The sequence below is a fragment of the Myotis daubentonii genome, chromosome 3, assembly GCF_963259705.1.
Source record: "Myotis daubentonii chromosome 3, mMyoDau2.1, whole genome shotgun sequence".
NCBI classification, from domain to species: Eukaryota; Metazoa; Chordata; class Mammalia; order Chiroptera; family Vespertilionidae; genus Myotis; species Myotis daubentonii.
In genome coordinates, this window is record NC_081842.1 from 116,287,437 (window position 1) to 116,305,278 (window position 17,842).

At 40.1% G+C, this 17,842-nt stretch overlaps 1 protein-coding gene across 9 annotated transcripts in view; it reads left to right on the forward strand.

Moving 5' to 3' along the window:
* XRN1 (5'-3' exoribonuclease 1) overlaps positions 1–17,842 on the forward strand; it is a 196,300-nt gene that overhangs the window by 6,279 nt on the left and 172,179 nt on the right. For 8 of the 9 annotated variants that reach the window (XM_059688279.1, XM_059688281.1, XM_059688272.1 and 5 more), the window contains exon 2: positions 11,370–11,602. The exons of the other annotated variant lie outside the window; for it this stretch is intronic. In XM_059688279.1, the coding sequence (XP_059544262.1) occupies positions 11,370–11,602 (233 nt within the window). The remainder of the gene's footprint in view (positions 1–11,369; positions 11,603–17,842) is intronic. 9 annotated transcript variants of the gene reach the window in all.

A 17,842-nucleotide genomic window follows, 5' to 3' on the forward strand; every position in this document is an offset into this window, starting at 1 on the left:
GGTCCAACCCCAGCAGGTCCAGGGGTCCCCAAAGGTGTGGACTGAGTTAGCGAAGAAGGAATGACACAGAGACAGCGTTCAGTTGATCAGCAGCCTAGCCAGGATCTCTAGCCAAGTTCTGGTCAGGATCTCCAGCGAAGTTCTGGTGTTTATTGTCTTGTTACATCTGTATTTATACCAGTTGATTTTAATCCTGTCAATTTCTATTGCAAAGGTTAGGGCGTTTCTTATCTCCATTCCAGGGAGTAAAGATTATATAGCTTAAGCGTGATTGTTTGTAGTTAAAGTGATTACCAGCCTGGCACTTAGTTAAGAGGTTTTATCCCCTCCCTAACTTCAGGGAAAAATCCCTACCTGGGGAAACAACCTTTCTTGGAGAGGTGACCTTGGTTAAAACACATAGCGCTAAGGGGAGCAAACATTAAGAACAGTATGCTATATACGCCAGGTCCCTTGAAACATATGCTGTGCAGATGTTTCTTTCCTGCAGCGACTGTGTCAAGCAGCAAGGATGGACTGGCTTCCGGCACCATTTGTCTCTAGATCTATTTTTGTTCATCAAATTATGTTGATCATTATATCCCACATATGAGTGAGATCATGTGATATTTATCTTTCTCTGACTGGCTTATTTCGCATAATGCTCTCCAGTTCCATTCATGCTGTTGCAAATGCTAAAAGTTCCTTCTTTTTTATAGCGGCGTAGTGGTATTCCATTGTATAGATGTACCACAGTTTTTTAATCCATTCATCTGCTGATGGGCACTTAGGTTGTTTCCAAATCTTAGCTATTGTAAATTGTGCTACTGTGAACATATATCCTTTCTGACTGGTGTTTCTGGTTTCTTGGGATATAGTCCTAGAAGTGGGATCACTGGGTCAAAATGAGAGTTCCTTTTTTAACTTTTGAGATATGTCCGTACTGTCTTCCCCAGTGACTGCACCACCAACAGTGTACGTACGAGGTTTCCTTTTTCTCCACATCCTCTCCAGCACTTGTCATTTGTTGATGATAGCCATTCTGACAGGTGTGAGGTGGTACCTCATTGTCGTTTTGATTTGCATCTCTTGGATGATTAGTGACTTTGAGCATGTTTTCAACTGTCTCTTGGCCTTCTGTATGTCCTCTTTCAAGAGGTGTCTATTTAGGTCCTTTGCCCATTTTTTGATTATATCGTTTATCTTCCTTTTGTTAAGCTGGATGAGTTCTCTGTAAATTTTGGAGATTAAACCCTTATCTGAAATAACATTGGCAAATATGTTCTCCCATGCAGTGGGCTTTCTTGTTGTTTTGTTGATAGTTTCTTTGCTGTGCAGAAGCTTTTAATTTTGATATTGTCCAATTTGTTTATTTTCTCCTTAGTCTCCATTGCCCTAGGACAGTGATGGTGAACCTTTTGAGCTTGGTGTGTCAGCATTTTGAAAAACCCTAACTTAACTCTGGTGTCGTGTCACATATAGAAATTTTCTGATATTTGCAACCATAGTAAAACAAAGATTTATATTTCTGATATTTATTTTATATATTTAAATGCTATTTGACAAAGAAAAATCAACCAAAAAAATGACTTCGTGTGTCACCTCTGACACGTGTGGCATAAGTTTGCCATCACTGCCCTAGGAGCTGTGTTGGTAAAGATATTGCTACGACATATGTTTGTTATTTTGCTGCCTATGGAGTCTTGTAGGATTTTTATGGTTTTCCCGTCTTACATTTAAATCCTTTATCCATTCTGAGTTTGATTTTGTGTATGGTGTAAGTTGGTGATCTAGTTTGATTTATTTGCTAATTTCCCAACACCATTTATTGAAGAGACTGTCTTGACTCCATTGTATGTGCTTGCCTCCTTTGTCAAATATTAGTTGAGCATAGTGGCTTGGGTCGATTTCTGTGTTCTGGTCACCTGCCCTTTTCCCACATATCCCTATGCTATGGTTCTCCTAACCAATTCATTCCCCAAATACATGTATTGCATGCCTCTGTGCCTTTATTCCTGTAGTTTCTCCTGGAAAGACCTTTTCTTCTCCGTCTGGTATTCACCTCCTCCTTCCCAGTCTCCTCCGCAAGGAAGCGCTTGACTCCTTCATACTTTACCAGTCTTTGTTTTATGCAGAAAGGTGCATGCACAGTATTGTTGCTTTTGATTTTCCTGTCTGTCTTCCTTTACTTTATTATACCTGAGAGCATGAACTCTTTCTTATGTGGTTCATTTCTTTCATAGTGTCTGGCAGATAGCAGTTGTTCAGTTAATGTTTCCTGATTTAATGAATAACATAGATAAAATAAAAACTAGAGATTCTTATGAGGAACATACATATTTAATGAAAACTTAACCCTTACAAAACATATAATCCTATCTAATAATAGACAAACATGATAATTAACCGTACTTCTGACATGCTTCCCATTGGCTAATCAGGGCGATATGCAAATTAACTGCCAACCAAGATGGCGGCCGGCAGCCAGGCAGCTGAAGCGAACAGGAGGCTTGCTTGCTCCAGTGATGGAGGAAGCCAAGGTTCCCCGCCTGCCGCTGCCGGCCTCTGAGCTGCACTCTAAGAAACAATGTTGCAATTGTAGAAGGTAAATAAACCCCAGAAACCTGCTTTCAGCTGTCAGAGCTGGAGCTAGCAGGACCACAACAGGGTTACAATTATAGAACCCAAACAAACCCAGATACCTGCTTTCAGCAGCCGAGGTCTCAGAGCTGGAGCCAAGCCTCAGAGCTAAAGCCGGCCCTTAGTTCCAGTGACAACCATAGAAGGTAAATAAATCCCAGAATAAAAAAAAAGAAAAAAGAAAAAAAGGAGAGGTTGGGAGCTTCAGTCACCAGCCAGCCTGAAAACAGCTCTCAGCCCCTCACCCAGACTGGCCAGGCACCCCAGTGGGGACCCCCACCCTGAAGGGGGTGTGACCAGCTGCAAACAGCCATCAGCCCCTCATCCAGGCTGGCCAGGCACCCAAGCGGGACCCCCACCCTGATCCAGGACACCCTTCAGGGCAAACCAGCCTGCCCCCACCCGTGCACCAGGCCTCTATCCCATATAGTAAAAGGGTAATATGCAAACTGACCTAACAGCAGAATGACTGGGAATGACTGGTCACTATGACACACACTGACCACCAGGGGGCAGATGCTCAATGCAGGAGCTGCCCTCTGGTGGTCAGAGCGCTCTCACATGGGAGGAGCTCTGCTCAGCCACAAGCCAGGCTGATGGCTGCCAGTACAGCGGTGGTGGTGGGAGCCTCTCCCGCCTCCTCAGCAGCGCTAAGGATATCCGACTGCAGTTTAGGCCTGCTCTCCACTGGTAGTGGATCCCCCGAGGGCTGCCGGGCTGCCAGAGGGATGTTTGATTGCCATCTTAGGCCCAATCCCCCATGGAGCGGGCCTAAACCAGCAGGTGGTCATCCCCTGAGGGGTCCCAGACTGCGAGAGGGCACAGGCCAGGCTGAGGGACCCCCCCTTCCCGAGTGCACAAATTTTTGTGCATCAGGCCTCTAGTTACAATTATAAACTCTTAGAGCATAATCTTTGTGATTATGATCCAGTGCAGTGCTATTATAATAGCTAATATTTGTTAAGCACTTCCCCATGTACTGAACACTGTTTTAAATGCATTCACTTATTTAATCATAGCAATCTTAGAATTATCTCCCTTTTGTAGCTTAGAAAACTGATTCACAAAAGGATTGAGTTACTTACCCAAAATACATTGCTCCATAGCTAGTAAAGTAAGTGTTGGAGCTGAATTGAAACTAAGCAGAATTGCTGCAGAATAGTGTTTCTTTTTTTTTCTTTTTTAATCCTCACCCAGGATATGTTTTTATTGATTTTTTTTTAGACAGGGAGGAAGAGGAAGAGGGAAAGGGAGAAGAGGGAGGGAGGGAGGGAGGGATAGAGAGAGAGAGAGAGAGAAGAAACATTCATCTGTTGCCTCCCGTACTCACCTGACCTGGGATAGAACCAGCCACCTAGGTATGTGTACTAACCAGGAATCAAACCTGTTCCATGTAGGGACAATGTTCCAACCCACTGTGTCACATGGCCAGGGCCAGAATAGTGCTTCTTAACCTTTCTTTTATCATTGCCCCTCCTCCATGTGGCTCTTTAGACTTGTTTTTTTTTTTTTTTTTCTTGCCTCCTCCCCGCTCCGTGCCATGAAATTTTAATACCACAGCTATACCATCTATCTGTTTATGTACTGTAGCACTTCATTATGTACCCTGTAGTCCCCCCCACCCCCAACAATTTTGATACCTTTAGGAGCCATATAGTTTTCTCTTGATAAAGTATACTCTAGAACCTGTACTTTAAAAAATTGTAGTAAAATACACATAACATTTGCCACTTTACCCATTTTTAAAAATATATATGTATATTTTTATTGATTTCAGAGAGGAAGGGAGAGGGAGAGAAAGATTAAAACATAAATGATGAGAGAGAATCATCGATCAGCTGCCTCCTGCATGCCTCCCACCAGGAACTGAACCCACATCCTGGGCATGTGCCCCGATCCAGGAATCGAACTGACCAGGAATCGAACCATGACCTCCCGGTTCATAGGTTGACGCTCAACCACTGAGCAACACTGGCTGGGCAACTTTACACACTTTTAAGTGTACAGTTCAGTACTGTACACTTAATTAAGTTCATTCGCATTGTTGTGCTAGAGCCTGTATTTTTAAAACCTGTCTTCTATACATTTTGCTAAAAATGGTTTCTTGACTATGAAAACCTAAATTTTCAAATTACAGGGAACATAAATTGGCATTTCTGTTTTAAAGTACTGCTCTTGTATAGGGAGCTTATCTGTCTTATCCTTTGTTCTATTCGCTATCCTATCTAATAAAAGAGAAAAATGGTAATTGGCGTACGACGATACCCTTTTCATTGGCTAATCAGGGCTATATGCAAATTAACTGCCAACTAAGATTGGCAGTTAACTGCCAACAAAATGGCGGTTAATTTGCATATGTAGGCACAATGCAGGGAGGCAAAAGGGAAAGCAGGAAGAAGCCCCCTGCCACTGACAGTGATCGGAAACCCAGGGGGGAGCTAAGAGCTGGGGGGCAGGGCAAAGGCGGCCCTGGAGCCGTCTTTGCCCTGCCCCCCAGCCATGATCGGAGAATCAGGCGCCTTTGCTGCCCTGGCCAGTGATAGCAGGAAGTAGGGGTGGAGCCAGCGATGGGAGCTGGGCACGGTCGAAGCTGGCAGTCCCGGGAGCTAGGGGTCCCTTGCCTGGGCCTAAAGCGGAGCCCACAATCGCGGGGCCACTGCAGCTGCGGGTCACCGCTGCCCGGGCCGGACGCCTAGGCCAGAGGCGTTAGGCCTGGGCAAGGGCGGAGCCTGCAACCGCGGGGAGCTGGGGGTCCCCTGCCCAGGCCTGACACCTCTGCCGGAGGCCTCAGGCCTGGTCAAGGGGCCGATCCGGTGATTGGTGATCGGAGGGTGATGAGGGTCAACTCCTCTGGCTGAGGCATCAGGCCTGGGCGGGGGGCGGAGCCGGGGATTGGGGGGATATGATGGTCCCCTTGCCCAGGCCTGAAGCCTGGGTCAGAGGCGTCAGGCTTGGGCGGGGGGTGGAGCAAGCGATCAGAGGGAGATGGGGGTCCCCTGTCGAAGCCTGACACCTCTGGCGGAGGCGTCAGGCCTGGGCAAGGGGCCGATCAGGCGATCGGAGGGTGATGGGGGTCTACGCCTCTGGCCGAGGCATCAGGCCTGGGCTGGGGGCAGAACCAGTGATGGGGGGAAATGAGGGTCCCCTGCCCAGGCCTGACGCCTCTGTCAGAGGCGTCAGGCCTGGGCAAGGGGCCGATCCTGCGATTGGAGGGTGATGGGGGTCAATGCCTGAGGGCTCCCAGTATGTGAGAGGGGGCAGGTTGGGCTGAAGGACACACACACACACACACACACACACACACACACACACACACACACCCAGTGCACGAATTTCGTGCACCAGGCCCCTAGTATTACTATATTTATTGTATCTCCCAGACCCAAGCACAATGTGTGGCACATAATAGGTCTTCAGTAAATATTTATTGAGTGATTGAATTTTTTAAGTACAGTTTATTACATAATCTGTAAAACATACATAGCATATAAAATATTGTGTACTGAAAGTTTATTAAAATATTTATGGTGTTTTAGTATGTCTTAAAACATAGAATATTAAAAATTAATTGAAGCAACAAAACTTTGGGATTGTTTAAGATAAATATTATTAAAGAGCTAGAGAAAAATAATTGTTAACAGTTCTTTTAATCAGTCAAATAGATACTGTCTCTATGTAAAAGGCATTTTGCAAGGACAAAAAGTAGGATACAAAGTTATCCTAACAAAAGGAAACTAGTGTTTTGAGAAAATTAGATGCCAAGATGTTAATTCAATACATAACTACAATTGAAAGCAGCGTGACTGTGTATTCTAAGTGAATGGTAAAGGCTACATGTACTATCATATTCAGTAAAGGGAAGCTTTATTTGTTTATTAATTTACTAGAGGCCCGGTGCACAAAATTTGTGCATTTGGCATGGATTCACTCAGCCCGGCCTGTGCCCTCTTGCATTCTGGGAGCCCTCCGGGAGTGGGCCTAAGCCAGCAGTCAGACATCCTTAGTGCTGCCGCGGAGGCAAGAGAGCCAGGGCACTTGCCAGCCATGAGCCTGGCTTCTGGCTGAGCAGCACTCCCCTTGTGGGAGCGCACTGACCACCAGGGGGCAGCTCCTGCATTGAGCGTCTGCCCCCCTGGTGGTCAGTGCACGTTATAGCGAGTGGTTGAGCAGCCTTACCATATTATTAGCATATTACACTTTGATTGGTTGAACTGTTGACTGGACACTTAGCATATCAGACTTTTAATCATTTTTTATTTACTACTTTGTGTCAGACATTGTGCCAAGACTTCTAAACATGACCAAATCAAAGACCTTGCTTTGAGGAATTTTACAGTTCAGCAGGAAAGGACAGACATTTGATGGGTAGAGCACCTAATATGTTCTGGCATTCTTGTATTTATTGGGAACACAAAATCAAGTAAGATGCGACATAAAGAAAGGAGCATCATTTCCCTTTGGGAGAGGAAGGGAAAGCTTCCAGACAAAGATACCTGAGCTGGATCTTGAAAGCTGATTCAAGGTCAGGGAGTGAGGAGCATGTAGGAAAGAAAAGAATTTCTGGTAGTAGGAACATGTGTAAAGTCACAGAGGTTTGAAAGCCTAGCATGTGTAGGGCTCTCTACTTTACTGCAGTTAGCTTGTAGGATATATGTGGAAATTGGAAAGCATATGGTATTGGTTGGAAATATAGCACCCAAATCATACAGGACCTTTCATGGTATTAAGGATTTGTAGTATCATGTGGGTTTAAGTAAGAAAGCAACATGATCAGGTTATGTTTTAGGAAAATGGCTGAACTGGTGAAAGAGAAAACTGTAAGAAAGCAGTCCAGTTGGAAAACTGAGGTCCTTAAGCTGAGATGGGGAAGCAGAATGGAGAAAAAGATAAGATTGCCTGAAACAACGTGAATGGATAGGAGGGTAAGATTGCAGAAACATTTGGGATGTTAAATTTAAAAAAAACACAGAAACTAATTAGATATGGGGTTGAGGAAGAGGGCGAAGTATAAGATAACCTTGAAATTTTTATTATAATTTCTAGTTATTCTCCTGCATGTTCTCATTTTCTTCTTTTTTTAAAAAATAAAATAGTAGGGTTTATTGATGTTTGTGTGTGTGAAATGAGAGGGTTTAGGAAGTTCTCATTTTCTTTACTGCATTAGCTGATGATTAGTTAATCATTCTGTACCTTTCTTATTAATCTTAAAGAGAATTTTAAATTTTTTTTCTAAAAAGAATATTATAGTGTGTTTTTCCAGATTATAAAGGTAATATGTGCTCATTATGTAAAAATTTTTATTAACACAGAAAGGTGTAAAAACTATTAGAGGAAAGTAAAAAGCAACTGAAATTCTATCATCTTGTTTCTGTATACTTCTTTCTTCTCTATGCAAAATACATATGTAGATATGAATGGGATAATAATATACTTGCTATTTTATGACCTACTTTTGTTGTCACTTGACCATCTGTATTATAATTTATAACTAGAGGCCTGGTACACGAATTTGTGTACCAGTGGGGTCCCTCAGCCTGGCCTGTGGGATTGGGCTGAAACCAGCTCTCCTACATCCCCTAAGGGGTCCCGGATTGTGAGAGGGTGCAGGCCAGGCCGAGGGACCCCACCGGTACACGATTGGGGCCGAGGAGAGACACAAGAGGTTGGCCAACCAGGGAGGGACTGCGGGAGGGCGCCAGGGTATGTCCGGCCCATCTCACTCAGTCCTGACCGGCCAGACCCTAGCACCAAGCTAACCTACCAGTCTGAGCGTCTGCCCCCTGTTGGTCAGTGCAGGTCACAGTGAGCATTTGAGCGGCCTTAGCATATCATTAGCATATTACGCTTTGATTGGTTGAACGGACTACTGGACACTTAGCATATTAGGCTTTTATTATATAGGATTGTGGAGTATTCCATTGAATGGATGTACCATCATCAATTTTCTTTTTTTTTTAATTGAATTTATTGGGGTGACATTGGTTAATAAAATTATATGGGTTTCAGGCATATAATTCTACAATACATCATCTGTATATTGTATTGTGTGTTTACCATCCCAAGTCAAGTCTTCTTCCATCACCATTTATTCCCCCTTTATCCTGTCCTAACTCCCACACCCTCCCATCCCTCTGGCAGTCAACCATACTGTTGTCTGTGTCCATGCCATCACTTTTCTATGAGGCCTTTCAATGGTTTTCAGTTTTTATCTTTTCTGAGCAATACTGACATGAATATTTTTGTACTTATATCTTTACGCAAATTTATGATTATGTCCCAGGATAAATTTTCAATAGTAGAAATCCTGGGTCAAAGATGTGCATACTTCGAGTCATATGGGTGCTCCCTTGTAGGTAAATAACTGCTTTTTTCTTGCTGACTGCTTTTAAGAGTCTTTGTCTTTAACCCTTGACATTTTATTTATGATGTGTCTTCATGTGAACTTCTTTGGGTTCCTCTTATTTGGGACTCTCTGTGCTTCCTAGAATTGTAAGTCTCCTTCTTTCACCACATAGGGGAAGTTTTCTGTCATTTCTTCAAATAGGTTTTCAGTATCTTGCTTTCTCTCTTCTCCTCTGGCACTCTATAATAACATATGACCTATGCATTTCCCCAAACCTTACCAATAATGGGTAGCAATCTTACTGATCTTTGCTAACATGATAGGAAAAATGATGTGTCAGTTTAATTTGAAATTTGGGGATGTTGAACATCTTTTCATATGTTTTTTAGCAATTTGTGTTCCTTTTTGCATTGCTTTGCATTTTCCATGCTTACTTTTAAACTTGCTCTTTTCCTTATTTATATTTGAGGATTTTTGTATGTTAGGAATATTGACTTTGTCCTAATTTGCAAACATTTCCTGCATTTTGTTATATTCAATTAAACTTTTTTATGGCTCTTTTTTTATTAACCCTGTAGATTTAAAAATATATTTTTATATAGCCAAGTCCACCATCAGTTTGGTTTTTTATTTCTGGATTTCCCCACCCTAACATTTCCAAAATACTTGTATATAGTTTTTTACTTTTATTTCTCAAATTAAAATGTCTAATCTTTATATGTCATTGTCTTTATTCTGCTCACTGACACTGCAGAGAAGCTATTCTTCATCACTGCTCCGCAAAATCATATATGCTCACTGCTTAATCATCACTTGTACTTTTTCATTTCATTTTTCCAGCTTCCTTGCATTATTATAGTGTCACTGGATTTTAAGAGCTTGTTTATAACTAAATATGTTAACCATTTCTCATGCATTGCAAATGATATACCATGTTTTTTGTTACTATTTTACTCTGCTGTTTTACTTTTTGGTTGTATCAAACTTGTGCATTAAATATAATCATATTCTGTTTAAAAATAAATAAATAAATAAAATGTCTAATCTTTATGGAATTTATTTCGTTATACAGTGAGGTACCTTTGTTTACTAATAGTTGCCTAGGTGCCCCCATTTCTTTCTTTCAGACTTGAAATGCCTCTTATGTACGAAATTTATATGTACACTTAGACTGCTTCTAAACTATGTGGTTCAATCATATGGTCTTATAATTTTTAATATAGAGAACGGATTTTTCTTTATTATTCTTTTTAATATTCTGTGTATGTTTATTCTCCTAGGGAAACTTTGTAATCGTTTTATAAAGTACTCCCACCTCCTTAAAAAAGATCACATATATATTTTGATTGAGGGTTTTCAGATTTTTTGAAACAGTAAATCTTTAATTTACTTTTAAAATCTCATTATTATAATAAGTCATTTCAGTTGAGTCTGTTATTCAGTAAGGGCATTTAAATTTTTTATGTGGTATTCAGCACAAGTGCGTTTTTACTGAAATATTTTATAGTTTTATTGATTCAGAGGCCAAAACTTTTCACAACACCCCTCCCCAATAAAAAACAAAACAAAACAAAAAACTCAAAGGTATGTCATTTTCTCAATAATAGGAAAATGTATTGTTACCTGTGCATATGGTAAAACTTGAATAACTGTTTCAGAGATGGTTCTCATTAAGTTTACACAAGGAAAGTCTATTAAGCTTGAAAATTCAAAACACTTTTCTTTAGTATGTAATGCAGACTATAAAAATTATTTAATTACACTAGATGTTTCAGGTATTAAGTTATGTCCATTCTAGTTCTTGGTTAATGTATGTTTTTTTTCAGTAGTGTTTTCTTGTCCCAGACATATAAACAGAGGAAAAATAAATTCCTGTAACCAAAAATAAATTTAATAAAATAATATACCCAAATTAGTGACTCTATTTTAGTGAAACCAAATATTCAGTAAAGCTTTAAATCATTTGTAAAACCTTTTCATAATCATGTACACACAGCCTTTTTATATAAATGGACATTACAGTAATAATCCATTCTTAGAGAAAATTGAGGTTTTGAGAGTTAATGTCAAACAGTAGGAAGAAAAGAAACTAATATTTTGAGTACCAAATGAACCAAGCACTTTTTATGGTGTTTTCCCAGGTTATCTTATTTTAAATAGATAATTTCCTGACAGTAACTTTGATCAAGCTATGGCTACATTATGCACGTAACCATATAATATGTCTCCATCTTACCAGTGCTTCTGTTTTTTCCCCTTTACTTTCTTTATTGAAATGTGGTTGTTCACTGTTTTTATATAATAAGAATGCCTCAGTATCCTGCTTTTTATTGGCTGCTTTGTCCAGCCTCTTAAATATCCATGGTTGATTATAATTATAATAATGATCTTCATCATTTTTTTTTAGATACCTGAATTTGACAACTTGTATCTGGATATGAATGGAATTATACATCAGTGTTCCCATCCTAATGATGATGATGTTCACTTCAGAATTTCAGATGATAAAATTTTTACTGATATTTTTCACTACTTGGAAGTGTTGTTTCGCATTATTAAACCTAGGAAAGTGTTTTTTATGGCTGTTGATGGTGTGGCTCCTCGAGCAAAAATGAACCAGCAGCGTGGAAGGCGTTTTAGGTAAAACATTCATGTCTTATTTTAGGATACTATTTAGATTAATAAAATATATTATTTTAATGATAACTGACTTAACACAATGTATCTTCTGTTCATGTTTCTTTTCTGCTTAAATTTCTCGAGAAATGAAACTATAATTATAATGTAACATTTTATCAATTAAGTAAACAAATTAGTAATTCAAGTGAGGTGTCATTTCTCAAAGCTGTTGAAAGGTTAAAATCTGTGGTGTGCAGGTAGGCTAAATAGCTATGTCAGGTGGTGAATAAAGAAAAATTGAATTTATTTAAGGAAAAGGGGTTGGGGAATGGGGATATCCAAAGGAAAGGGCTACACAGAACTGAGCCAAAGGGTATTGGGTCCATGATGGCAGCAAAAATGTACTTAGGACACTGAAACAAAGAAGGGCATAGAAGAAGCAACAGGAAAGCTTAGCCTGGGCTGCTTTGGCTCACTGAGAAGTCAGAGAAAAGGGGGCTTTGGAGACAGGTTCAGGGGGTTAGCCTGGGATGAGCTGCTGCTTCCTATTGCTCTCCTGGTTGCAGGCCTCATGGGATCCCTTGCCCATTTGCCCTCAGAGGTTGGGGGATACCTACGTGCCTGTGGGCAAATGGGCAAGTGTGTGCTCCTTGGAGAAAGAGAGTGCACCTGGGTCCTTTGTCCTGAGTATATTTATCTTTCTTGCGGGTGGAAACTTTATGGGAGGGTCTTAATAGAATATACATTAGCTTTCCAAGTGTGCTCTTTCAGGGTTGTGGTCTCTACTGATTGGTGGGTGCCAGGGCAAGGGGGCCTGAAGCAGCCAAGGCATCACTTGTCTGGTTTTGCTGCTTTTTGGGGCCTGGAACTGAGATATAATTGAGACCTAGATGTTATCTCTAGGGAGGAAAAGGTCAGGGGTCTAAACTGCCTGGCCAGTGATATGCTAGGCAAGGTTCTTGTTTTCCCAGTTTTGCCCCTTGTAAGGCATCCGGGGCTTTCTGCCCTGGTGAGTTTCTATACCTGACCCATCATCCTTGCTCTGCTCATGTCTAACACCTATGTTGGGCTCTATAAAGTTATTCTGTTGTTCCCTCACAAATTTTTCAAACACTTTACTGATAATTTGCAAATGGTAGTAACAGAGAAAGCTTCTATAGTAGTATGCCTTGAGCTAGGAAACTGCAGAATGATCTGAGAGATTATTCTTATCAGAATACCATTGCTATTTTAATTTAATTCAACAAATATTTGTTGAATGCCTAGATTCTGGGCTAGCTGCTGACTGAGCATGACTCCAGGTCAAGTGAAACTAGGTCTGAGTTAGGACATGTGATGTACAGAGTGGGGCAAAGTAGGTTTACAGCTGTTTCTATGGCAAATAATACATTAATAAATAATAGAACAATAAATTGTGTTTTGCATTGTTTCTATGGAAAATAATACATTAATAAATAATAATACAGCAATAAACTGTTTTGCATACTCAGAACTGTAAACCTACCTTTGCCCCACCTGTATTATCAGCCCTGTGAGTAGGATTGTAGAAGTAAAAGGATGGCCCTGACCGGTTTGGCTCAGTGGATAGAGCGTCGGCCTCTGGACTGTTCAGGTCCCAGGTTCGATTCCGGTCAAGGGCATGTACCTTGGTTGGGGGCACATCCCCAGTAGGGGGTGTGCAAGAGGCAGCTGATTGCTGTTTCTCTCTCATCGATATTTCTGGCTCTCTGTCCCTCTCCCTTCCTCTCTAAAAAGTCAATAAAATATATTTAAAAAAATAAAAAGTAAAAGGATGAAAAGAGGTTATACACACAGAGAGGGTTTAAAAGTCAAAATCCTGGACCTGTGAAATATTTCTGAATAACAATGAGAGCATGCTGTGTCCTTGTTTGTGAGTAGCAGAAGTAAAGTTAAGAGGGTTATTGGAATTGAAGGAAAGAAACCCTGAGTTTAGCATATTTAATGGATAATTAGCATAATGAATCCTTTCACCACTGTGGCAAGTAAAGTAGTCCAAAGGGCACCAGTAGAATCAAATGTGGAAATCATCAAGGAACTTGAGAGTATGTTGGAAGCTACCAGTGAGAATAGGAGGAGGATGGCCAAAAGTACTGATTTAAATATCAAAAGAGAAAAGATACTGAAGATAATGGAACTCTGAAATCTTTGAACACAAGGACCATCTCTTACTAAAATGTAGATTCTCAAATACCATCTAAGACTTTTTTAACCTGGATCTCTAAAAATTGGGCCCTGGAAACCATTTTTACTAGACTCCCCTGGTATATATTAAACTAGTTTTGGGGAACTACTGGGCTAGAAAATGTAGTGTTGAGAAAGAGTTATATAAGCCCATTGTATCAGTCAGTATTCAGTTTCTGGTAATAGAATTCTAGCTATTTTAATCAGAAAGGTCTATAATAGAATTAGGTGCCTATAAAAATTGTTCTAAGAGCCAAAAGGGTGAGAATCTAGGTGAACATTCAAGAATGATTTCCTGAACACACCATACAATTGACCCACCAGTAGATGGCACTGCTGCTACCACTTTGACGAAGGTGAGTTCAGAGGCCCCACCAGAAAAGGTGGTTCCAGGAACTAACTTACACCTTTATTGTGTTTCAGAGATTAACAAACTACCACCTGAGCTGTTGGCTCCAAGAATACATTACTTTGGTTAAAATTCAGTAATCAAGATGCTAACACTGAATCTGTTAGCTCTACAGCACCTGCTCCATCTGTAGCAAAAAGCAGATGCCCTGTACCTTGCTTTTCAGCACCTACTAAGCTGCTGAATATTAAGATCTCTTCTACTGATGAAACACCCCACACACATGCACACTACTCTAGTATCTCACTTCTACCTTCGAAACCGTTTTGGAGGCATTTGACTGATAAAATCTAAGTAATGTCTAGAAACCTCACTGCAGGAAAGCACAAGAGTTTAATTTTTTTAGCTTTCCAACCTCTCCAGTATTAGAAGACAAAGTAGGAATAGAATGGATGCTGAGGGCCAATTCACCATCACCACCAAATACATTTACTAAGTGCTGTGCTGGCATCGAGTGCTCCAAGTGCCCCAAATCCCCCACTTAGCAGTTTCTCATTCTTCACAGCGACTACTTTCTCCATTCATAATCTTTAATCATAATCTTTCCACATCTCTAACTCACTTTAAAATCTGCTCTCTCTGGCTTTCATCCCCCCCCATTCCACTGAGACTAACAAGATTACTAGTAGAATCCTTATAGGGAAATCTAAAGAATAACTCTGTACATTACTTCATTTTTCTACAATATTTTAACAGAGTTGACCTTTCTTTTTTGAACTTCCTTTCTGTCACGTAACCACACACTGACTGCACCTTATTAGTCTTATTATTATCCTCTCATCCTCTGCTTGTTCTTAAATATTGATGTTTCTTAAGGTTCTATCCTGGGTCCTAAGTGATCTTATCCAATGACTAATTACTATATCTGTACTGAGGACTCCCAAATGTATCTTTCTGGTAGATAACTCTCCAGAGCTCTCTATATATCCATATTCCTGCCAAATGTTTCCTTTTGGATACCAAAGGTACATTTCAGGTTTAACATGTTCAGAACTGAACTCCTCTTTGCCTCAAAACTGCCTTCATTCTGTCTTGCCTATTTCTTTTTTAAAAGTTTTTATTGATTTCAGAGAGAAAGGGAAAGAGAGAAATATCAATGATGAAAGAGAATCATCTCATCAATATGTTGCCTCCTGCACACGCCCTAATGGGGACCAAGCCAACAATCTTGGCATGTGTCCTGACCAGGAATCGAACTGTGACCTCCTGGTTCATAGGTCAATGCTTAACCACTGGGCAACACCGGTTGGGCTATCTTGCCTGTTTTAGTGAATGACAACACCATGCAAATAGCTGCTCAACCCAAAAGTCCAAGAGCAATTTGGAATTCTTCCTGTTCTTCATTTCTCTATATCCAATCTCTTAAAAATTCTTTTTTTTTTTTAATTCTTTCTTTAAAATTTTATTTATTTATTGTCTGAAGTTTTACATATGTCTCCATTTTCCCCAATTGACCCCACTCCCCCAGCCATTCTCACCCAGGCAAGCCCCTACCGCCCCAGTGTCTGTGTCCATTGGTTATGCTAATATGCATGCATACAAATCCTTTGGTTGCTCTCTAACCCCCCCCCCCACCCTGTACCATTTGTCTCTGGATCTATTCTTGTTCATCAAATTATGTTGATCATTATATTCCACTTGTGAGTGAGATCATGTGATATTTATCTTTATCCTACTGGCTTATTTCACTTAGCATAATGCTCTCCAGTTCCAGCCATGTTGTTGCAAATGGTAAAAGTTCCTTCTTTTTTTAGCAGCATAGTGGTATTCCATTGTGTAGATAGTTTTTTAATCCATTCATCTGCTGATGAACACTTAAGCTCTTTCCAAATCTTAGCTATTGTAAATTGTGCTGCTATGAACAGAGTGGTGGCATATATCCTTTCTGATTGGTGTTTCTGTTTTCTTGTGATATATTCCTAGAAGTGGGATCACTGGGTCAAATGGCAGTTCCATTTTTAATTTTTTGAGAAAACGCCATGCTGTTTTCCACAGTGGCTGCACCAGTCTGCATTCCCACCAGCAGTGAAGGAGGGTTCCTTTTTCTCCACATCCTCCCCAGCACTTGTCCTTTGTTGATTTGTTGATGATAACCATTCTGACAGGTGTGAGATGGTACCTCATTGTTGTTTTGATTTGCATCTCTTGGATGATTAGTGACTTTGAGCATGTTTTCAACTGTCTCTGGACCTTATTTATGTCCTATTTCAAAAAGTGTCTATTTAGGTCCCTTGCCCATTTTTTGATTATATCGTTTATCTTCCTTTTGTTAAGTTGTATGGGTTCTCTGTAAATTTTGGAGATTAAACCCTTATCTGAATTAGCATTGGCAAATATGTTCTCCCATGCAGTGGGCTTTCTTGTTGTTTTGTTGATGGTTTCTTTTGCTGTGCAGAAGTTTTTATTTTGATGTAGTCCCATTTGTTTATTTTATCCTTAGTCTCCATTGCCCTAGGAGCTGTGTCAGTAAAGATATTGCTATGACATATGTCTGCTATTTTGCTGCCTATGGAGTCTTGTAGGATTTTTATGGTTTACCATCTTACATTCAAGTCCTTTACCCATTTAGAGTTTGGGTTTGTGTATGGTGTAAGTTGGTGATCTAGTTTTATTTTTTTTGCATGTATCTGACCAAATTTCCCTCACCATTTATTAAAGAGACTGTTTTGACTCCATTGTATGCTCTTGCTTCCTTTGTCAAATATTAATTGAGCATAATGGCTTAGGTCGATTTCTGGGTTCTCTGTTCTGTTCCATTAGTCTATATGTCTGTTCTTGTGCCAGTACCGGGCAGTTTTGAGAACTGTGGCTTGGTAATATAGCTTGATATCTGATATTGTGATCCCTCCAACTTTGTTCTATTTTCTCAGGATAGCTGTAGCTATTCGGGGTCATTTTTTATTCCAGATGAATTTTTGGAGACTTTGTTCTAGATCTTTGAAATATGCCATTGGAATATTAATTGGGATTGCATTGAATCTGTAGATTGCTTTGGGTAGAATGGACATTTTAATGAGGTTGATCCTAACAATCCATTAACATGGCACGTTCTTCCATTTGTTTATGTCTTCCTCTGTCTCTTTCTTAATGTCCTGTAGTTTTCCGAGTACAGGTCTTTTACCTCCTTAGTTAAGTTTATTCCTAGGTATCTTAAATTTTTTTTGCAATGGTAAATGGGATTATTTTTTTCATTTCTCTTTTTGTGAGTTCATTATTGGTGTATAAAAAGGCCATAGATTTCTGGGTGTTAATTTTGTATCCTGCTACATTTCCAAATTCACTTATTAGGTCTAGTATTTTTTTTAATGGAGTTTTCTATATACAGTATCATGTCATATGTGAATAAGGACAGTTTTACTTCTTTTCCAATTTGGATGCTTTTATTTCTTCTTCTTGTCTGATTGCTGTGGCTAGCACTTCCAGTACTATGTCGAACAGGAGTGTTGAAAGTGGGTATCCCTGTTTTGTTCCTGTTCTTAGGGGAAATGAGTTTAGTTTTTGCCCATTGAGTATGATGTTCGCTGTAGGTTTGTCATATAGGGCTTTTATTATGTTGAGGTATGATCTCTCTATTCCCACTTTGCTGAGAGTTTTTATCAAGAAAGGGTGTTGAATTTTGTCAAATGCTTTTTCTGCATCAATTGATATGA